Source organism: Aegilops tauschii, chromosome 2 (assembly GCF_002575655.3).
Source record: "Aegilops tauschii subsp. strangulata cultivar AL8/78 chromosome 2, Aet v6.0, whole genome shotgun sequence".
Lineage (NCBI taxonomy): Eukaryota > Viridiplantae > Streptophyta > Magnoliopsida > Poales > Poaceae > Aegilops > Aegilops tauschii.
The window spans coordinates 3,706,715-3,730,635 of NC_053036.3; the positions used below are offsets into that span (position 1 = coordinate 3,706,715).

The window sequence follows — 23,921 nt, forward strand, 5'->3', positions numbered from 1 at the left end:
TAGGAGTGAGCTCGGCTTGGTTCAATCCCGCAACCCGCGGCGTGACGAGGCGTGGTGAGCGGAGGAGGACGAGTGCGCGAGGGCCTCATCTCTTCTCAAGCTCCAATAGCATGAGGGAGAGAATTCCTTATAAACCACTCCAACTCTCCTTCCACTTCCGGGGTGGGACTAAACTTCCCACCACCTCGTCATGCCACCTACATGGGCCCTTAGAGATTAAATCTGAAATTGTCATATGGGCTCTAGGCCCATCTCATATTTCAACAGATCCAGGGTTTTATGCCCATTACAACCAGTGAAAGGTAATCTTAACTTTAACGCTAAAATTAGGCAGGTGAACAAGGAGACAGTAAATAAAAGGTAACTCAAACAGCGACGGCTCCAGTCTTCAGATACGTTAGATGAAGATAACAGCTGGGTGTAGATTTCTTCAGTTAACAACATGACAAGTGTCGAGTTCTTCAGAAGATGATGCAGTCTGGTTCCTGACAAGGAGGGAGATTTGTAAGTAATTGGCATGGTTCCTGAAGGTCAGAATATTTTGTAGTACTAAACAAATACTGAATGACCGAAATACTAACCATTGCACGCACGGTATGAATGAAATGATGTACACATCGCAGCAAGTTCTGAGTGACATCACAAGGCTGACAGGCTTCAGATATACCAAGCTGCAGGCTACGCTTCTTCTGGACTAGGCAGTATTTCTGCTTCTTCTTCCTTAGCATGGCTCCGGTTACTCTGCGGACTGGTTACAGTTCAATTCGCTACCCTTCTTGGCAGTGATTCTGAAATAATGGTTTCAAGTCGGTTAATCTGATAAGAACATGGAGCTAGCTTGCGGAGCTGCAGCTCACTGGGGCCTTGTTACCTCGCATGAATGAACCTTCTCTGGTGCTTTAGGTACACCCATTGATTGCTGGAGTCGTCGAGTAGTTGTTGCGGCAGTCCTTTCGTGCCATTCTTGACAGGAGCCGTGAGTACAGTCTTCCTTTTGGTGCCCCGAATTGTTCAGCGCCGTCTAAACCTTCTCCAGTGAGTCGCACCTGTGAAATTCAACTGGTGATTCCGTTAGCTGGTTATACATAATGTCCATCTACTCAGAGTAAACAGACATCCATAATCTCCTCCTTACCTTTGCAGTGCCGGTTTTTATAGTAATAAAAGGTAGTTGACTGCATCTTGTTTGTTTGTCATTATGACCTGCACAGAAGACAGGCACCCATAATCTCCTTATCTTTGCAGTGCCATTTTTTAGTAATAAAAGGTTATCGGCTGCATCCTACTTGTTTCTCACTATGGCCTGCACAGAGGAGTTGCTTGTTACTCGGTACAAAGAGCATCGTCCCTCCAAGTGATTAAAATGAAGCAAATCTGAATATTTAGACCTGACATTGGTATTTCTCTTGCACAATGCTGCAGATGTAGTATGAGCCACCTTGGAAATATTTCCTGGAGCAACAATTTGATCCGTGCCTTGGGTGACACTGTTGGCAACTACTGCAACAGCTAGGCTGGTGCCATCCACCAGTTTAAACCTCAACTTTTGCTTACTTTTGCAGATAAAGTTGCCCACTTCTACTCTGGCTTTTTGACCCGTGCCTGTCGGGTTAAAGATAGTATCATATCATTGTGAGTGTACATATATATATCTACTGTACTATTGATGCAACAGTTCCTTCTTTTCAGTGCAACCAGGGCACCTCTATACAGGAGATTAGTTTTTAACTCGGTGATTTCCAAACTTTTAGCTTTATAATTCACCTTTGCAGGTACCTTCCATTCCATGTTACATCTGCTGACAAAGCAGCTGAAGAAGAAATGTGCAACTACCTGGCATGGTTCTGCGGGCAGGGTAAAAATAATTTGCGATACGCTGATACTGAAGTGGCAAGACTAAGTACTAACCATCCTGTAACGCACACAGTATGAAGGTGTACCAGAATGGACCATCTTAAGTACACTGCATCCAAGGAAGAACCCAATGAGGGGGAACAGTTGAAACCACATCCACCGAACAGCCTCATTCTTGGGTGGCTATCGCAGCAGCAGAAGACTGCCTCAATCAACCACACCATTATTGCTTCCAAGGAGATTTCTCTACAAAACAAGGCAACAGCATAACCCAGATTAGCTACTAACAGCACACCCATGTCTGACTGAAGTAGATAAAAGATTGATCAGAGCGAGGCACTTACAACTCCATCACTAGTTACACAAGTCTCGTATGTATTGTAAACAGTAGAGCAACAAGTAAATCCGTAGCATAATCGACATCCTGATTCACTCTTGACTTGATCAGGCAAAATTTCACTTCGTATTGGATGGTGATAGGAACATAAAAATGTAAGCATATAACTCGGAATAAAGATAGAACAGATAGTGCTCAGAAAATGGTTAGGGAGCAAAAACACAACCATGCATCTTAGTGCCTTAATGGGGTTTTCCAATGCATTACCTCCACTGTAACACGATGCACCAACTCAGTGTTTCAGCACGAATATGCACTATACCTTCAGACTGCTATGACTCCCCAAGTCCCCATAATCTGAATGGGCTCCACGCCTGAACTGCTACAGTATGTAGGCTGTTCTTGTGAAGATCATACACCATTAAATTTCATTGACAACCATTATGGAAAATGTAAGGATACCTGGTATCAGTAGAATGTAGACTACATTGGAAAACAGCAAATCTTATCAATAGCAAAACACTGGTATTCCATAAATATGCCATGATGGTCTTTTAATTCTTAAAACTGAACTTCCCATCAAGTCTTCATGAGTTTTGGACAAAATGTAAACAGAAGTGGCTACAAAACCTACCAAACAAACACAAGAACACCTGAACAGCAAGACAACAGAAATTAGAAATGCCAGAACACCTCGTACTGATAGCAACATAGCAGGGTATGAAAAAAATTGATAACCTTGATATCAGTAGCTTGGCCCCAAAGTCTCATTTATTCCATACTTATGCCATAGTGGTATTCTGGTCATGACACCAGAAATACAGAAGTAGACTGCCACGCTTGTGAATGACAATAAGCCAAATTGAAATGCAAAATATGAAGAAGCCTATAAGATTGAACAAACACCTGCAAAGAGAACCAAAACAAATGGTGATCACAGATTACGTTGGTAATTACATCTAGCAAAGTGAAGAGAGATTTGCAGAAGGCACTGTCGTATAAGTGGATATATTTTTTACAGATTATGTTAGTTTTCACTAACATTAGGAAGAAATTGGAAATTTAATACAGTAGGAGCATAAGTGGATATATATTTTACAGCAAGTATGAGTTGAAGTGAATATAATTGATATGGTACAGCAGAAGTAATGTTCAAGTTTAGATGTCCTTACCAGATTTATGTACAGGAAGGAAGACGACGCCACAAGACCCTCATGTCATGCATGAGGCAAGTGTGTATGTATGGAAAGAGCAGAGCACTAATAGGCTAGAAGAATGTACAGGGAACTCCAAGGCAAAGCCCTGCAAAGTGGACGGGAATAAACGCAGCGTTATTAAGGAGGACTGCAGGAAAAGGGCAAAGAGGAAGACACAAGAAAACATGTTTGTGTTACCTTGGATCAGTCTATTCTGATTTTGGGGATGGTTCCCACAAGCCCCCTGCACTGCTGTTTTAGCTCCTGGTTGCCGCAAAAGTAGACATCTAGCACTTGCAGCGACTTGGGGAGGCCATCCTTGGGCAATGATGAGATGGCTGAACATGCGTGGATTGTTAATTCCTTGACGCTGGTAAGGTTGTGCAGCCCTGCAGGGAGTTGTTTAAGGGCCTTGAGATCATCAAACTCAAGTTTCTGGAGGGAGGAGAGGAGCTGAAGGGCGTCCTCCTGCTCCTTGCTGAAGCGCTCCATCCCTTCAGGCCCGTACGGGCCGTACCCATGAAGTGTCAGCTTGGTGAGGGAGGAAGAGAGGAAGCTGCAGATGGGTGCAACAAGGAGCCCCGTGATGTCATCCGCCCTGAGATTATACAGTGTGGATGGAAACACCTGTGTCTGCTGCTCTTCTCCTCCTTCAACATCCTCCAAAGCCCGTTTGGGATTGGGATCCCATCCAGCAAAGAACCTATTGCTGCCAATGACACTTAATTCTCTGAGCTGTCCGAGAGACAGCAAGCCCTGACATTTCAGTACCTTTCCGAAACCAAAAAGTGTTAAGTTGGTAAGAGAGGAGAGGTTTGAGAGGGGATCCAGTGTCCCCATGCCTTTCCCAATGCACCAGAGTTCCAGGTATTGCAGGGAGGAAGGAAAAACGTGACGGGAAGACATGAATGCAGGTAGAAACTTTGGGGAATACTCTATTGTTAATCTCTGAAGGGATTGCATTCGGAGACATCCTCCTCCAGGAACAAGGACCAGCTTTGTGCACTGACGGAACACCAATTCCTGTAGTGAGTCACAGAGATGAGCTGGGAAGAGCAGCACACCGTCATGCTCTTCCTCTGCTGCTGTTGTTGTTTCATCTTCCTCTGTCTCTGATGCTTCTGATGTTGTTATTTCATCTTCCTCCATCTCTTCCTCTTCTGATGCCGTCAATTCATCTTCCTCATCCTCTTCCTCTGCTGCTGCTGTTATTTCACCTCCCCCCATTTCTGATGCTTCTGATGTTGTCTGTTGTACATCCACCCCTACTACCAGCTTTTTTATGCTATTACAAAAGCATATTACCAATTTGGAGAGCTTTGGGAGGTGGGGGAGGAGCTCTGTCAATTCCTTCCCACTATTACCATTTAATTCGCTGATCTTGATATACTCAACAGGGAGCTGCCATTCTACATCACTCTGACCACCTCCTAGTGGTCCAACCAGAGAATCTGAATCTTCTACAAGCAATGTCTTCAGCGATGTTAGCATCAGAATGTGCTTCAACTCCAGAGGTGGGCACCTCTCAAGTTGTAGCTCTGTAAGACATGTTTTCTTGTCGAAAACTAACACTTGGTCTAAGCTATGCAGATCACCTTCTCCAATGATTTTCAATCTTGAGCCATTAGATGATTTTGAGTATTCAAACACACCTAGCAACTTGACATGTTTCATCTTGACATGACGCAGACTTTCAATCCAAGACATGGGGATCACTGACAAGAATTTTGGACAGTCTTCTATCTCAAGCTCTTGTAGTTTGGGGAACCAATCTGGGGAAAAAATGTGGTTTGAGAAAGGAAACCCCAAGAGTTTACAGCAATCTCTTATAATCAGTACTTGCAAAACAGGGAACATATGAGCATCCGTTGGCAATAAGTCTCCATCAAGGGAAGACACTTGTTCGGCTGGGAAACCCCATTCTTCAAAACTTTCTAGGCCAATTAGTTCAAGCTTTATTAGCATACAAAAGCTTTTCTCTATAATAAACTCCTTTGGCTTGGGAATATGCTCCAATCTTAGTTCATGAAGATCCCATGCCTTCTCTAAATAAGGGAAAACTTCCCAAGAAACACCATAAAGACTAAGAGATTGTAGAGCTTCAACAGCGAATTCATCACCCAGCCATGTTGGACAAGAAGGACCTCCATGCCCTCTAATGCACAACACCTGAAGATCTTCATGAGGTTGAAGGCTCTCCAGAACCGCTGCTTCCGCACCAGGCTCAACACTAGATTGCGAACTATCCCAATCCAGTGTTAACCTCCTCAGGTATTTTTTCTCAATCAGTTTTGCTTGAGCTGCTTCTTCTTTTGTATGTATTCTCTCCAGGTTATAGATGCCAAGCTCCCTGAGGTTGGTAAAATGCTCTAGTTGCTTTGGTTCAAACCCTTCACTTTCTTTATTGACGTGAAATACCTTCCACTCTTCTAAGAGTTCAAGATTTCCCGCGGAGCTTGTCTCTCGTGGAGCCTTAGGCCTATCTTGGTGCAATTCATTTAGAGCATTTTCTTCCTATTCAAATAACCAATTGAGAACACTTCACCTCATTTGGAGCAACAAATTAAAGTACACATTGAGATATAGGATGTCATGGATGCCGCGAGTGATCTTACCAGCTGTGAAGTAATCGCACCGGTTTCAACATATCCGCTCACATTCTCTGTGTAATCAAGTCTATCGATTATACTTTTTGTACTCGGTCTGTTCGCTGGGTTGAAGTCAGCGCACTCTATTCCTATCTCGGTACATACTCGTACTTGTTTCAGTTCAATGTCGCTCTGTGATTGCTCCAACTTGTTACTCCAACTTTCAACTACCTAAGAATTGAATTTGTGATGTATGAAAAGAAGGACCATCCATTTAGATGAGAAATTGAAGTCCACATACACAATGTTAAAAGCCTTAAAGAAAACCACATAATGAATACTTCAAACTAATATTAAATATTCACTTAAAAACCTTTTCCGCGGGATATTGCCAGGAAATTAAAAAAAAATATTAGAGTGCGGCCATATAGTTTCTTCTCAAATATCGGAAGAAACCAGGATTCAATTGAATTAAGAAGAAATATGCATCCAAGATTAGGTTGAAGATAACATGAACATGGATGATGAGATTGTACAACTACTCTCCCACGAAAATAGAGTACGGTGAGCTTTCTTTCCTTCCGTTATCACATATAGGGCCATGTAAATTCATATTTTCTCATCCATCAAAACAAATATGTATAGAAGGGTTTTTTTCTGAATTTTTTTACTCACAATATATTTTGATGTCATCATTTCCATTTTCACTATTTTTATTACTGCTAGCAGAGGCTCTGCAAGGAGCATGCTTGGGAAATCGAAAAGAAATGTTGTTTTATCCTTGTGACCCGATTTGCTTTCCTCTGTTCAGTGTGTTGCCAAGAATTATATTAGGCAACATGAAAAAAGAAAGGCAGATTCAGTCGTGGACCAAGAATTATATTAGGCAAAATAAGAACAAAAGGTCAATTTAGTCTTGCGTGTATAGACATCATATGTTGAACCATGTTTTAGAAATACGCCACACGAGACTAAATTTTACAGCTAAATCATGATTTCAATCTGGTTCAGCATACAAATTTGTGGACTTGAAGCGCTAAATATTGGCGCAACATGATAATGCCTGAGATGCAATTCAACATGTCTTACTTCACCAAATATATGGTTGAACCACCTCTTGGTGGAGTGTAGTAGAGTTGTGGGTGCCCTCCATCCTACTTTTCATATTTATAATGCCATAGGATCACTATATTGTCCATACTGGATTTACTACGAAAAATGAAAGAGAGTGATATCATGCTGCGTCTAAAGAGGAGAAAACTATATTGTGAAAATAATGCCTTGGTTTTAAAGTGGACCTTTATTTTCGAAAGAAGACATAAATTGTTCTTACAGTGTCAACAGCATGATAACCCTTCTTTCCGGTGAGTATCTCTATGATTATTACACCAAGACTATAGAGATCAAACTGGTATGTGATTTCACGGTTAAGAAATTCTGGGGCCAAATATCCCCTGCATAGATACATATCCATGCAATTAGTTAATGAGCGAGGAATGCAGTGATGGTATAGATCATAGAGGGAAAAAATTGAACTAGAAGGCTGAGCAAACTTACAACGTTCCACCTATATTATTCACAGTAAAAACCCGGCTTTGAGCTTCATCAAACCACCTTGAGAGACCGAAATCAGCAATTTTCGGTACAAAATTGTCATCCAGCAATATATTTCCGGGCTTTAGATCTAAGTGGACAATATTTTTCTCATGAAGATAATGTAGCCCCTGACAAATTCCTTTTATAATTTGATAGCAGTTTCTCCACTTAAGTTTGCGAGATGTACCTACGAAGGGGAGAGGATAAATGACGTTTAGTATTATTTGAGATACTTTAGGTCCTTAATATTCGATACAACATGATGGGTACTATATGTGGAATACTGAACCATGTAAACTTAAGAAAGAAGAAAGGTTAAAATAAACTTTACGTGCCACATGATCCTACCAGTGATATACTTGTCAAGACTCCCTTTGGGAAGATACTCGAAGCAGAGCAACCTTTGTTGTACATCCGCCATGACAAATTTTCCATTGTACCTTTCCATACTCCCTTGTGTGTCAGCACAATATTCCAAAAACCGCACTACATTTTTATGTTTCACCATCATGAGACATACAACTTCTCGTTGGAACTCTTCATGCATAAGCGTATTGCACAGCCTCTTCACAGCAACCTTCCCACAATTGAGCATCCCCTTCAGTCGCAGAAGATGACTTGACAGGGTCAACTTGAGTTTTAATATCAACTTTCATCGAGACCCGGACAGTTGAGAGTTGTGACATACCTGGTAGACCACTGCAAACCCACCTTGGCCAATTATCTGCTTATCAGAGAAACCATTTGTGATTTCTGCCAAAAGTGATAATGGCAGGGCCTTGGGCTGTTCGGTTTCATCAAATAGCATGCGCTCCAGGTCACTTTTTGTTGTACTTGATAGGAAATCCATTTGCAGTTAGATTCCAGGGTATCCTTGAAAGTGAAAAAAGAAAGAAAGTGAAAAATAAGAGCAAGCCCATTATTTTTTAGGCTACTAGATAGACTCAGCGTCTGAAATGACTCGAGAATCATGAAACACAAAATATCAGACTTCCATTTTAGAAATACAGTAGAAAAGTTGTCCAGTTCCTTGGGGCCAGCTTGGGTACACTTTCACTCTATTCCAATTCAATTGGAGGGTATTGGGTCAGATTAGGGTGTACCCAGATTAAACCACAGGGAGTAATTGATGACATCGACAAGACAAAATGATGAGCTAGCACCATGCAAATGCAACATGTGAAGGCAGTAAGTATTATTATGAGCCAATGCAAAGTATGAACATAATGATTGTGTTTTTTTCATTTTTATTTTCGAAAAAAGTACCTACGGTATACTCTTAAGACTTTATTATAAGATAAATCGTGGCTGCAACAGAAGACCGGAAGTGTCCAAGAGAGAGCACTGCGCAGAAGAAGATAAAATCACTCTGAGTGCGTATGCAGAACTGCATACATAATCTACATGTAAAGTGTTGAAAAATGATTGAAACATGAACAAGTTGGAAACTGCATAATCTACATGTAAAGCATGACCATCTTTTTTGCCACTTTCTATTAAATCGAGTGCTTAGGGGGGTACACATGAATCCGGCAGCCGAACAGATCCATCAGTCGGCCCTAACAATGGGCCAGAGAGGGGGTGGGGAGAGATCTGACCTGCTGGCTGCTGCTGTACGTCGGAGGTTTGCCGGTGATGGAGTTACACCGAGCCAGGGGAGGGTACAGAAATGGAGGCAACATAGCAGAGCAGGGAAGAGAGAGAGAGAGAGAGAGAGGCTACTGACCTGCTGCTGTTGGGTGGCGGCCGGTAGGGTGTGGCTGGCTCAGATCCGGGAACCGGCGTCGCCGTGGTGAGAGGCGAAGGGAGCTGCGTTACGGTACAGTACGGCGAGGCGGAGGTAAAGAGCAGAGCCGGACGTGGAGAAGAGAAGAAAGACAGGCAGCACAGCGCAGCGAGTGAATGAGTGCTCTTGCCACATCTAGATCTAGATCGCTCTCTCTAATAATTGTCTTGTCTGCTAATAATTGATTACGCGCACTCTACTACACTACTCCCCTTTCCGGTCTATAGAGCTTATCTTAAAAATTTCGGTTTCCCGTTTTATAAGTCTCAATTTAATTGTTCCCCATCACATGTTCAGGTTTCAAGGTGCATTAATTCACTGCATGCAAGGCTTATGAGAAACTTGACCAATGCATGTACTTCATGCATGCATGCATTGCAATTAATGCATTGGTAAACACAATTCTTTGAGAAAAATGAGCGCATTAATTGAGTGCTTTTACAAACCACGAAAATTATTCCACCACTCATCATCTACCTTGGTTGGTGAGATTTTCGAATTGAGCCCTATAAACCGAAAGGGAGGGGAGGTCCGATCTGGACTATACAGTAGTACTCCCTACATCACATCACATAATATAAGAAGGTTTTTGACACATACTACTCTCTCTACTTTTAAATATAATACACACTATTCCAGTGCGCTTAACCTTTTTACAAAAATACGTATCTCACGGTGTAGTGTCTATCTCTCTTTCAAGCGATTTCGGACGAAAATGCCCACCGCTTTGCTTGCCTCTCTCTTCCTTATCTCTTCGTCTCATAGCGTTTTCCATTGATCCGCCACCTCCGTGTCCATGATTGACATCCTGCCCTCCGTATCCATGACTGGTCAGCCCGCGTCAATGGCCTTGCTGCATCCACATGCATTGTCTCTTTGGTTCGCCAATGTCCGCTTCTGTCCGTTGGGTCGTGGGTGCGCCCAACGCCCATGGCGTGAGGCACCAGTTCTGAGGATGAAGACTCAAGAGAGAGTAGTGAGTAGGATGAAGACTCAAGAGAGAGCAGGATTAAATTGAGGTGTGTACTGCGAATATCCAATTCTGAGCTCGGGCTCATCTGCACCCGCTCAAGAAACAATTCATAAAAGATTCAAACTAAAAAAAAATCAAAACTGCTGCTACTACTGAGTGTGAGTGGTTGGTTAGTCACCATAGTAACCTACTCGGCCTACATATCGAGGTCGTAGTTTAACTTACCTTACGGGAATAAGCACGAGCACCAGCGGACAGAGGAGAGTCCGTGCTACCATGCCGGCCGGCGAGCAGAGAGATCAGCCCATCTTCGATCGTCTCCTCGCCGTCGGTCGTCTGCTGCTGCTGGACTCGTCCGGCCGCGGAGAAGAGTGAACGAGTGAGACTGAGAGTGAGCACAAGTTGTCACCTCTAGATCTGGATAGGACCGCACTGTTGTGTTGTCTGGTACACAAGGACTACAGTAGTACAAAAAATGTTTTTCCTTGACTTCACCTACCCCCAAGTCTTTGCTTACTACTACTACTTTCGTACGAGAATCACGCGGCCGTTGGTTTATTTACCAGCTAATTACCATCCAATTATCAGAGCACCTATGACCGGACGACATACCCTCCAAAATGTCCGGTCAGTGCGTGTAAGCAAAAAGCCACCCAACCGAGTGCCCCATAGCTAGCCCAAGCGCCCGGACTGACCAGCAACCCCTAGATCCAGCTCAAATCTGGGACGGATATAAAGACGCTCGTCACATCGGACTGACCGAGAGGGCCCGCGCCAATTCGTGCGTACTCGTCCCCCCCCCCCCCCCTCCCCACCCCCCTTCTCTCCTTGCCGCTGAAGGTCGGTGCCACCGGACGACACCATCGGACTTATGGTCATCGATGTACCCTTTTGGATTCGGATCCTTTAGTCCCGGTCTGTGTCTCAAACCGAGACTAACCTTTAGTCTCGGTTTGAGACACGAACCGGGACTAAAGGGCATCGCACCCTTTAGTCCCGGTTCGTGTCTCAAACCGGGACTAAAGGTCTCATTTGAACCGGGACTAATGCCTTCCCGACGCCTTAGCCGCTCGAACCGGGACTAATGCTCACATTAGTCCCGGTTCGTGATGCAATCGGGACTAATGTGTACATTGAGCTGTGACCAAAGCCCTGTTTTCTACTAGTGATCATGCTCCATCCCTTCACTGATTGCATGGAGATATGTCTCTACCAGACTAATTTACTCTTCAGCTTTCCCCAGTTCCTCATTCATTTCCACAAACAGAAATTTGGTCACTTCCCTTTCAGGGTTTCTATTGGCACCACCTCATTCCCATCAGATTGCATCTCAATTACCTCTTCATCACTTACACCATCCTTCCTCCTATCAGCCTCCCAAACAACCTTCTCACTTGGTGGAGACATCATATCATCCAAGGAATGAGTTCTCTGTCCACTATTATCAGTACCTCCATCCACATTTCTGTTGATGTTCCCACCATTGCCACTGAGAGATCTCTGGTTGTTTCCCACTTCATGTAGCCTACCATCAGTTTCCATTCCACTGTTATTGTTTTTGTCAGCATCCCCCTCTCCATCTTTGTTCTCAGATCTTGAGGACTCTATCTCTATAGTCACATGTTTAGGGACTTCCACAGTGATATGAACATATACTAATTTGCCTCTATAGAAAACAGCCTCTCATTTGAAATCTTGTTGGGATCTCTACATTGCATTTTAACTCTGACCACTTCAAACATATTATTGAACATCTGCTGCCAGTCCACCTCCACCAGCAGCACAAAAAAAGATGTGATTTGGTCAAGTGAAGACCATTCACACCATTTGGGCAGCAATTTCCTCAATTGATCCCAGACTTCAGTTAAGATATCCATTTTCTCCAGATCTTCTTTCCTGGCTACTACCTTAACAGTGATATCCTCTCTAGACACACCAAAGCAAGGGTACCCAGCTACATGATCTATTGAGATATGTGGTGAAAACTTCACCAAATATGACCATCTGCCACTTGATCTTATCTGCCAAGACCAATTAGTTTTGTAGATGACTGCAAACTCCTTGGCCAAGTCTTCCTTGCTTATCTTTCCTGATTCAGTATACACTACTCCGCAGTTTTTAAAGCTCCCAATTGCATTCTGTCCCATGTCTGGTAATTCAATATGATAGAATCTCAAGCCTACTGCAACACTACCAACAAATTTAGCCATCTGGTGTGGTCTTTTTCTCACAGGACACTCACTAGCAGCATGTGTAGCACTCTTACAAATGAAACAGAGTTTTGCTTTTCCACATTCAGCTTGTGGATGGCCTGGATCACCACAATTGTAACAAATGGACTGGCTATTTTAAGTGAAATCCACAACCATCTTCTCTTTGCCTCCTGTGATGTTGGTAGAGGTAGATTTGTTCACATTCTTATTATGCTTCTCCTTTTCCAGCCTAATTTTTCAGACCCCCTCCACTTGTTTGCTGTTGTTGCCCACTGGTTGCTTGATGGGAAATTTGGAGGAGGTGGATACGAAAGGTATGCACCTGGAAAACCCCAAGGAGGGGCGCCTAGGAAGCCAAATTGCGGTGTCATGGGTGGAGGAGAACCATACATCATCGACGACCCAGACTGCTGGTAGTCATCTTGGGGCACAGGATTCTGCTGATTTCGCCCTGCCCCCTTCCCCTTCCCCTTCCTCGGCCTCCTTCTCCCATCTTTGGGGGTGTTTGTTTCCAGGGACTTTTTTGTGTAGGGACTAGAAAAAGTCCCACTTAGAGACTTTTTTACAAACGGGAGGGACTTTTTAGGGACTAAACTAGGCATTTGGGACTAAATGAAGAAGACTCTCAAGGAGAGTCTTTTTGGGACTTTTCCAACAATGCCCCTCCATGCACCCATTGGCCCGCCACCCCATGGTGTTGTTTGATTTTTATTTTTCTATATACTAAGGGCAACATGGTCATTTAATAACCTCTAGAAAGGGACTAGGGACTTTTTAGTCTCTGGAAACAAACAGGGATGGACTTTTTAGGGACTAGGGACTTTTTAGTTGGGACTAAAAAAAGTCCTAGGACTAAAGAACCAAACACCACCTTTATTTTCTCACAGAACTCAGCAAACACAGTCCTCGGATCTCGAAACCACCCCGACTCAGAGACGCTGAATTGGGTGGCTATCTGGCTTGCACTCTCACCATCCGAAACTGGGTGGCAATCCTCAACCCTAAAGTTCTTGGCCTCCAGCAGTGATTTGCGGATCCACACCGCCGCTCTCTCTGTCTAGGAACTCTAGGAGAGGTGTTTGCTTTATTGGCCTCACCAAACCATAACTGGCTGAAGAAGTTACCTCCAATCTCCTCTCCAACTTCACTGACAGCGGGTCCCACAAGCGCCTCTGATCCGGCAATAGCTTTGACTCGGTCAACCCATTCCCGTGCCACTGGAGCGGGCGGGATTTTGAATTGAAATCCGCCCAAATCTTCGAAGACCAACAATGGCGACTCCACCATCCTCGCTTCCTCACTCACAGTATGATCTGGCCTGCAGCGGACGGGAGGAGGACCTGGACATACCTCATGTCGACCTCGAATCAATCTCAGCCCTGTCCTCGGCTCCGTTGCACTGTCTCTTATTGCACCTATCTCTGCACTGCTCTGAAGATCCTCCACTTCGCCCTCTGAACATGGGAAGTAGAACAAGCCTCCTCCGATGCCCAATTCAAAATCAGAGCAGGGGTAAGCGGTTGTCCCAGAGCAAACAATCGATCCCTCTCTTCCTGGGTGGTCCGTGACATTGCACGCAGCGCCAGGAGCATCCTCGCATCGCGTACCTGACCTGCCACAATTTCCGCATCTCTCGCCACCCTCGCCGCTGCTCGCTGTTTCCTCCCCAAACCCGACACCAGTCCAGCGATCTCCTAGTCCGATGCCCTGCTCCCGTCGCCATGTGAATCCATCCGCGGCATAGGCAGTCGCGGATCTGATCCACCGATCTGACGAGATCTGCGGTGCAGTTCTCCTCTCCGCTTCTGAGCTTGGGATCGGCGGTGGCGGCGAGATGGAGCAGCCCGGGGGGAAGCGGACGTATCCAGTCGCACCGGCGCTCGAGCCTACGCGAAGGAGCGGTGGGAAGTGTGGTGGCGTGGGCGGCGGGGAAGGGGCGAGCATCGCCGTGGAAGGGAGCGGGGCCGGGAGCGCGAGTGTGAGCGGGTTTTTTTTTTCAGGGGAGATCATTTGCCCGGCAGCCTTTCCTTTCTCCCGTTTCTTGGTTGGAAGGTTGCGTTGCTCCCCTTCTCCCTCCTATCAGCTCGTAGTATAATTCCCGGTTTTTCTTTTTTTGGGCACTCAGGTACTATTGAGATGGTCTTGCACTGCACATTTGAGATGGTAGCATTTGGAATTAAGTTTGAAAGGAGTCATCAGCTAGAAGAATGTACTGAGCTCGCTCGCAGCAGGTTTTTATCTGTGGCAATGAGACGCGGGTGTGCTTTGGCCTGTAGAGTATCTAGAGTGCTGCCTCCTGCAGAGTGTGTGCAGCACCACTGGATTAATAGTGTGTGATGAACGCAACCAGAGCAAAGCAAGCAAGCAAGCATACTTATTAGGAGGTGTTTGGTTCGACACATTTTCCCCGTTATCTGATTACACCGCAAATTGATACCGTTAATCATGTTTGTTTGGCCCGGCCCGTAAACAACAACTTCCTCCGTTCGAAAATACTTGTCATTGAAATGAATATATATCTAGATGTATTTTTAATTCTAGATACATCCATTTTGGTGACAAGTAATTCCGAACGGAGGGAGTACCACATAAACAGATTACAACGCAAGTCTCCGCTGATTCCGCCCACCCCTGGCCGCAAACAGATTACGTTACAACTTCGTTCTCGTCGAGCTACACATCGAGATCGATCCATCCGCCCTCGGTGGCTCGGTCCCCTCTGCGACTCCGCCCCCTATCTTGTACATCGAGGCGAACGGCGGCGCTGGTCTTGCGCCATACCTCGATCAACTCTGCTTCATGAGCAGGCTGGCGGCGGCGCCATGAGAGGAGCAGCGCGGCGGCGGCGCTGGTGGTCGCGCCATTAGAGGTCTCCCAGCTATCACCGCAGGCCTCACCAGCATGTCTCCCAGCTGCTGGAGGCATGCATTCCCTTAGCCATCATCAGCGGAGGCGCAGGATGGTGCCGGATCGGCGGCGTCGAAGACGATAATCTAGCCGATGGGAATGATTAAAAAACATCAACAATTTTTAAAAGAAAAGAAATACTCCCTCCGTCCGGAAATACTTGTCCTAAAAATGGAGAAAATGAATGTATCTATAACTAAAATAAGTCTAGATACACTCATTTTTAGGACAAGTATTTTCGAACCGAGGGAGTACCAAAAACCAAAAATGCAATTTTTTTAAAATTAATAAATAAAACTGGTAGAGAATCAATAGAAGATTTTTTTTTGGAAAAAACCGAACAAGAAGAATCTTCTAAAACCGGAAAAATAGACACTTTGCCGCTGTAAGTGAATCTAGTGCCACCCCTTGTTGGTGTTGGAGTATTGAAGATAAACGTGATTGAAGGACAAATGTGTTTGTGAGAGTACATAGGATAACTCACATAGAAGCCCCTGAAGATTCGGTTTAACCGTTGAAGACGACTCCTAAAATGTCCGAAAACATTAAAGATAATGGTGGTGTGCAAAGCTATTCACTTGAAAACAATGGAGCGCGAGAACTTAGTTGTTTGGTAGTTTTATTTTCTTCTTTATTGAGTCATAGGAACCACCGTACTCTCAAGTGGCGTCAAGGTGAATCGAAATCAGAATCAGAAATTGACGTACGTCATGCTCAACCCAAAAACCTATGTTTTCCAGTGAAGATAATGTGAGAAAAACTCTTCCAAAGTTGGTTGAGTCAGCTTTGCTTGGATCCCAAGTAAAGCTGTCGCGTGTGTTTGAAATCCGACCGTTCAGAAATATGTCGGTTGGCCACTGACCCAGGGTCAGATCGGTCAGATCATGTTGGGTTGCCCTGGCTATAAATAGCCCACCCCCTTCATCATTAGTTGGTGGCCGCTCCGAGTTATTGCACGGCTTCTATTGTTTTAGAGCAACCCACCTCCGAAGACTTAGAGAGAGAGAGAGAGAGAGAGAGAGAGAGAGAGAGGGGATAGGGTAAACCCAAACACCTAGAGCCTAGATTGCTTGAGTATCCCCGAAGTCATTCTATTCCGAGTGAGCCGAAGACTTATTACACTTGAAGACTGTGATCTTTCAGAGGTTTAGGCGTCATGTTGCGAGCATCCAGGAGTCACCGTGGATTGCTGGTGAACATGCTTGTGAAGGCTTTGCAAGTCTCCCTTGAAGACTACATGAGTGATTGTGCAAGGTCTAAGTGATCACAAACAACTAGAATTGGTGAAACAAATCACTTGTCTTCACCGAGCAATTGCTCTATCCCTTCACTTCTTTACTTACTGTTTTGTATTGAGAAGCCTTTGCTTGCTCGACTATGTGTAAAGACATTCATAGAAAACATTTCTCTGATTGCCTATTTGTCTTTGTGTTTACATTCGTCGAGCAAACACTATCGCAACGACGTTGAGCAAACACCGTCGCAACGGCGGAGTCCGAGGACATAACTCTACCACAAGGATGCTGCCGCCGGCACACCATCCTTACTTGAACAGATTAGTTTCCAAATCCATCCCCAACCATAGGATCGATCGCCTCATCGTGGGTGGATTTTAAAATTCTTTATTCAGCATCGACATCGCTGCTGTCGAAGCCAAAACGAAGAACAACCTAAAAACCTAAGCTAGTATTGGCTAAAGCGATCCCCACGCGTGGATCCAGCTACCCCCTCACTACCAACGAGCGAGGTCGCCAATGGAGGGAAGCCCCCGAACGATGGCGGCGGAAGGAAGCACTTGCGGACAGGCGAGATCGCGATCGCCTTTCTTTGGAAGAAAGAAAATGATACGTATCTGTAAATTCCTAGAACCATAGTATAATTTCCGCCATGTGCATGTCCAGCAAAACTGCTGTAGAAATTACAGCGACCACGAAGTTCTGGAAAGAAAAACAAGTAACACTAAAGAAAAAACTAAATAAGTGGGTGCTTCCTAAATTATGTAGCTGCTGGTTTTCTTTTCGAAAAAGCAAGAAGAACCTAGAAAATTGCCATACCCCGTGTCAATAGATTCGACGGTTTAACTAGATTCAAACAGTGAGACTCGTCCAAAACTAGATTCAGCGTGTCATTTACAAAAATCAAGAAGAACCTAGTGAATTGTCATACTCCGTTGAGCCAGGGAGCAAAATGCCTAGAGACACTAAATGTTAGAGGCAGGTGTACAGATAAGCAGCAAGACAGTAATGCCACGATATATATATACGGAAATATTATAATTTAAAATGCTAATTAGAAGGCAAGAGGTCTTATCTATAGGAACATTTCACCACAAAGATCCTAGACGCCAACATAAGCATGGTAAGCCATTTACAGTAAAGTAGAGTAAGCATACATAATATGAAACCGAGGCATCGCGACAATAAAAATTTGTAATTTTCCTTGCACCAATAGAGCCACAAAACAGAGTTGTTGTAAGTCTATCACAATGGTCTATTAAAAGACCACAGTCTTGATTGTACAATAAAGCCTAGAAAACAATAGACAAACAGATAGATCAACCTAACCGTTCCAATCTTCAAAAAATTCCTCATGACACAACTCCAAGCAGTATGGCATAAATATCGGAAGTCACAGAACAGAGCCCCTGAGTCTGCCTGCGATCCAACTCTGCTGGTGGTCCATGATTGTTCCGCCCTATACTGTTGAACAAGGTGATCATTCTCGGCGACGTCTCTCATTGGCGGGCACCTCCATTTCGCACCAATCCTCGCCACATCCGCTCCCTTGGCTCCAGGGATGGCGATGGCTTCGGTGAGCGTCTAACACTAGACATGGTGACCATGGCTCACAAAAAAACATTTGCAACAATAGTCTCTTCAACAAATTAAATTCTGCCTGACAGAATTTTCAATTAGAACAACAAAGGTGATATTTGTGCAAAGTTTTTTGACATCGAATGCGCGAGCAACATAATAGGACACAAAATGCGATGGTTGACTAACTCCGACAGGTGTGGCAGCTGTCAGCAAGGAAAATCATCTCAGGCACAAAAGCTATTGATGTATGACTATAAAACAAAAAAAGAAGCAACGATTGCTCGCTTTGTTTTTTCAAGCAGAGCTCGCTCATGGTACGAACAGTAACTTGCTGAAGTTATTATAGCATTCATTGTACACACTTGATTAGGGACAGGTGTATATGCAAGTAGCGAGACAGTAATGTTGCGTTAAGCACTCAGTTAAATATTTCTATATAATTATTTCTATGCATCATCACTTGTATCGATATACAACAATTGTATAATGTCAAATGCTAATTTGAAGGCAAGAAGCCTTATGTACAACACCAATTTTTCAAATGCTAATTTGAAGGTAAGAAGCCTTATGTATAGGACCAACAAGCTCCAGTAAGTAGATTTCACTAAAGAGACCGTACAAAGTTCTCATAAGGATGGACATAAGTTAGCAAGTCAGTAACAATAGAGTAAGCATAGTATGGAACTTATGCATCTCGGGGGAATATAAAAATTGGAAATTTCATTGTAACTTATGAAGTTATTATCATTCGTGACACATTAATTTTCATAGAACTAGTTCGCATAATGACACACTTGATTAGAGGCAGGTGAACAGATAAGTAGCAGGTTAATGCTACATTAAGAACTTCAGTTAAATATCACCTCTTGTGTCAGTAATTAAATATACAACAATAGTATAATGTCAGAAGTTTCATTACTAAATTTCTTTATGTTACCATTGGGCGTAGCCATCCTGTTACCATTGCTGGCCATGACTTTTTGTCTCAGCGACTAAATGATGGACATATCGTCGTTGTTAACACTAGTACCATTAATTGTTAGTTTGATCATCTAATTGTTGTCAAAACTACTATAATGGTCAAATGATTAAAGTTTAGCCTTGGGACACTTGAATTCTAAATGTTATGATTTGATAGTAAGTTCTCATACCAAGAAAGTAGCACCACAATCAATGGTACACACGAGGGATTTAGGACAAAATAATCGTTGCCACATCATACATTCTTGAATTATCTCTTTTGTGAAATCTAAAAATATCAGTCTTTGTAATTTTAGAAACATTTACAAAGTTATTTGCTAGTTTCATACAGTACAAAGGACTCCACCAAGTTCAAAAGTTCAGTAAATATTTAGGTGTGGTATGGATAAAGATAGATGCATTCCAATTCATTAATGACCTAAATTAAATTTGTTGAGTAGGACAACAACTTCACTTTGAGTAGATAAATAACATAAATTAATTTGGTGGAGTGACATCCATCTTAAGAAAATAATTGCTTTAATGTTCCAAACTAAAACTAAAAGAAAAGAGAGTCTTATGGCATCGTTAATTGTTCTAGTTATTTTTGGAATATTTTTTTTGCGGGTACTGGAATATATTATTTAACATTGTATGTGAAGTAACGAATTGAAAACAATGCATTCAGTGAAAACTATATCACAAAGTAAAAATATTTAGTATCAAAATATCATGTCCGTTTATTGTAACCCACTTGGTACACATGATGGGAACTAAGAGAACAATAAGAAGATCAGTACAAGCAATAGAAAATATAAAAAGTTGAAGAAAAAGAAGAAGAATAACAGCACAAGCGAGACATACACGAAAAAGTATTGTCTACAGAAGTCCTCACCAAATAGGTAATGCAACCTTTTAAATTTTTGTTCAGGAATTCAGTTTCTACTTTGTAGGTTGATTTACGACCGATTTAAGCATTTATGTTACATATTGCATTGTTAATTTCCTAACCCTAAATTCATTACTTGAATTCTAGAAAACGATGCAACAATTAACTTCCGAATTAAAATTCGGAACCACTTAATCGTCTTAAAGAGCATGTCTTCATGTCATGAACCACTAACTCATTCATGGTTATTTAAATCTATGATCACTCTGATGATCCCCATTATGTTTGTACAAGCTATACCAACAATTCTATGTGTATATGCAAATTTAGCAGCAAAATGTGTAGGTCAGGGGTAACTAAGACTTACCAGTCAAAATATGGATATATTTCTCGCCTTGGAGCACTGTTTTTTATAAACATGGCTTTCTCTAACTCACCCAAAACCTGGAATATATCTGGCCCATTTTGAAGAATACATATCAATTTCACAGCTATAAACAAACAAAACCACTACACAAGCAGATGAATATAATCTGCTAGACATAGTATATTTAATTGTGGAAAAATAAAGAAAAACTCATCCCTCTCCTCTTATTTGGGTCTGGCATATGACGTTGCTCCTGTCTTTTTTGTGTTTGTTTTCACCAACCTCCCCAACCTGTTTTTGTGTATGTGTGTGTTTTTTCTTGATTTTACCGGTTTATTTTCAGATTTTTCTATTTTCTTTCATTTTATATTTTTATCCTTTTATTTTTAAATCCATGAATTTTTTTAATCATGAGAGAATTTTTGAAAGTCCAGGCATATTTTTTACAAATTCATGAATATTTGAATTCTGGAAATATGTTTTGAGTTCGAAGAACACTTTTAGAATTCAGGAGTATATTGTGAGTGGAAAAACATTTACGCAGGAACATTGTTAAAGTAATGATATATTTATATCCACATACATTTATTTATTTTGATAACACTTTTTGAAATGCTAGTATATTTCTAAATATATTAATGTTATTTTAAAATCTAGGAACATTTTCAAATTCTGGGACGTTCTTTAAAATTATGGAACATTTATTATATTTCCTAATATTTTTCCAATTAACAGGAAAATCAAATCTGGCAACTTTTTCAAATTTTGTTTAAAATGAAAAGTACGAAAAAGAAAACCAAAAAGCAAAAAGGAAAGAAAAAAAAATATGCATATTTAGAGCCACCTTTAGCACTGCATTACTAGCTCGGTGGGTCTCAGGCCAGTAGCGCTAGCTCACCGCCTGCTCCGCTCGTGAATTGAAAAAAAATGTGCATGAATATGTAAAAAACAGCTTCAAAAAAGAAATTGTCGGTTGTTTGATATATTTGAAAAGTTCACTGACCTAAAGATATTTACAAATTTTTAAAAATGTTCTTGAATTTTTAAAAAATTATGAATATTTGATATGAACACATTTGAAAAAATGTTCAAGATTTTGAAATTATCGTGATTTTAAAAAGTTCACGAGTTTGAAAAAAATTCAAGAATTTAGAAATGGTCACAAATTCTGAAATGCTCATGAATTTAAAACAAGAAAAATAAAAAAGGAGAAGAATAAAAAATGAACACGGAAAAAAGCGTAAAAGATAACTAATAAAGCAAAAAGAAACAAAGAAAAGTAAAATGAAAAAAAAACGTCCAAAAGATTCTAGAAGCTTCCAAGAACCGGTGAAAAGGTAGCATCCTGAGTTGGAAGATTTTGCTATCTCTTCGTGTGCAACCCCGTACAAAAAAAACTTTGTTGCTATTTTCTCTATGTCTTGTGGACCGCCAAACTCAGACCAATGACGTAAAGCTTCCGCCACATTTGCACATTTCCTGGCAGAGCTCCTATGTGTGTGTCCCTGGCAATGGCGTACACCACACCGCCATGGTGGTCGCGCATCACGTACGCCACCGGCGCTCGTCGCTCTGAACTGAAAGCGCGCGGCATCAACATTGAACTTTACCGCTCGTGATGGCCTTTTTGAACCGGACTTAATTGGCGCGAATTAAAGACACGGTTCTTTCCTTTTCACATCATAAGTTGAGGTGAGCAGAGCACTCCCATCCCAAGCATGTTCAGCAGCACGACATTTACATAGCTCTATCTGTAACAAATTGCCTGACGCCGCAAACAGCAACACTCTCATTTCTAAGATGCCACCAACACCTCAGTAGTCAGTAGGCCCGTCCTTGGAGATTTTTGGCTAGCAGCAACAGAAGAAACCAGTCTGGGCAACGTTGGGGTCTGTCTGATACAAACTATCCAAGTGTAGTGCAACTTATATTCATCAGTCATCGCAACGTAAAATCCAAACTCAGGGGTCTGATACAACATCCGGCGCACGCTCAAGGAATCAGGCGCCACGAGTGCACGCACGGAATAGGATGAGATGAGCACCATTGCATGTTCACATCTGCCAGGCAAAGCAGCAGCAAATGAGATGCTTAGGTACTTGCCACGCTTCCTCGGCAGGGAGCGACTCTGAAATGTTTTCGTCAGATAACATAATAAAGAGCATGTTAGCTAGCTAGTGTAATTCTTGCAGAATACTGGCAGTGAGCAGTACAACACATTCAGAACGCACAATGGCTGTGATGTTTGAGCGATTGGTGAAGGATTTCGCGACATAGCTCATGCTCATCTTAGCTACTAGTTACAGCTGACGTACATAGCAACAGTTAAGTGTAACTCGAAGAAAAGGTGCGCCTCGCTGCGCCGTTATAACTCGAGAATATGGATGTGGTAGAATGTTTTATCAGACGATGACAATGATAATAAATATAGAGAACGTCTAAGATGTGATGAACATCAACCATCTTCCCCTTTTTTTATAAATGTGTACAATTTGAAAGAAAAACTTCACCTTGTACAACATCTCTGCTCTGGGTGGGAAGTGATCATTGAGGGAAGCCTTTTATCACCGAAAACCGTTGTTGGTTTTATTTGGCGATAAGCCGTTGTTGGTTTTATTTGGCACTACAAAGGTGAGAAGGAGATTATGACTCTGGTGAAGGAAGAATGACGAAAATTTCAGCCCTGCCAGATATGTTGTGCACAGCGGGCACGGGGCTGACGGAACAGCAGCAAACAAAATGTGTTCCGGGTCAGGGTCAGAATACTATGTGATACACTGATACTCAATGAAGAAAATACTAACCATCGCAGCAATTTAGGTCAGTCTGAGTGACGTCACCAGGTGACGGCCTTCAGATATACCTAGTTGCAGGCCTAGCCAATGTGTCAAATTGCTTCTTCCTTGTCATGGCTCCCACCCGTGACCAGATCACATCTCTATGTATCTGCACAACTATTACTACCTCGGCAGCCAATTCTGAAACGTTTTCAAGTCAGTTTACCTGATAACAACATGGAGCTAGTGTACATCTTGCAGTTCACAGCCTTCTTACCTCCCACGGATGAACATTTCTGGCGTGTTCCTTCTGGTGCCCTCAACTGTTCAGCGGCATCCAGACCTTCTGCAGTTACTCACACCCATCCTGCAGTTAAACACATGCAGTTTGACGAACAGTAGCTACATCAGGATCATGTCAACTGGTGATAAAGAGTAGTATGAAGTTTGAATAGTTCAAGAAACACACCTGAGTCATGACTCCAAGACTACCAACATCAACCACTTTTCTGTCAGCTTCACATATGGGATTTATAATCAAGCTATTAGCTGCTTCCTTCTCCCCGTTCAGTCAAAATCGGATGCGGATTTTCGTGCTGAACATTTTGATATATTATACATTTTTTTTCTGACATCGTATGCAAAAGTTATAGCCGTTTTAC

General features: G+C 42.6%; 1 protein-coding gene across 17 annotated transcripts; it reads right to left on the reverse strand.

The window, feature by feature from the left end:
- Positions 1–209: 209 nt before the first annotated feature.
- On the reverse strand, positions 210–9,464 carry LOC109751704 (uncharacterized). 17 transcript variants are annotated; one of them, XM_073507660.1, is made up of 18 exons: positions 9,298–9,464; positions 8,260–8,444; positions 7,920–8,169; positions 7,533–7,758; positions 7,309–7,429; positions 6,003–6,206; positions 3,586–5,901; positions 3,364–3,493; positions 2,930–3,097; positions 2,654–2,844; positions 2,514–2,570; positions 2,199–2,278; positions 1,909–2,100; positions 1,389–1,602; positions 1,136–1,303; positions 872–1,046; positions 582–788; positions 210–485 (listed from the first exon to the last, which is right to left on the reverse strand). In XM_073507660.1, the coding sequence occupies exons 2-7, from the start codon at positions 8,419–8,421 to the stop codon at positions 3,592–3,594; spliced, it is 3,273 nt and encodes a 1,090-aa protein (XP_073363761.1). In that variant the 5' UTR covers positions 8,422–8,444; positions 9,298–9,464; the 3' UTR covers positions 210–485; positions 582–788; positions 872–1,046; positions 1,136–1,303; positions 1,389–1,602; positions 1,909–2,100; positions 2,199–2,278; positions 2,514–2,570; positions 2,654–2,844; positions 2,930–3,097; positions 3,364–3,493; positions 3,586–3,591. The 17 variants fall into 17 exon arrangements, with proteins under 17 accessions (XP_073363761.1, XP_040257183.1, XP_040257180.1 ...); XM_040401249.3 differs by having other exon boundaries at positions 1,136–1,203; positions 1,287–1,602; XM_040401246.3 differs by having other exon boundaries at positions 1,136–1,203; positions 1,287–1,602; positions 2,199–2,313.
- Positions 9,465–23,921: the final 14,457 nt, after the last annotated feature.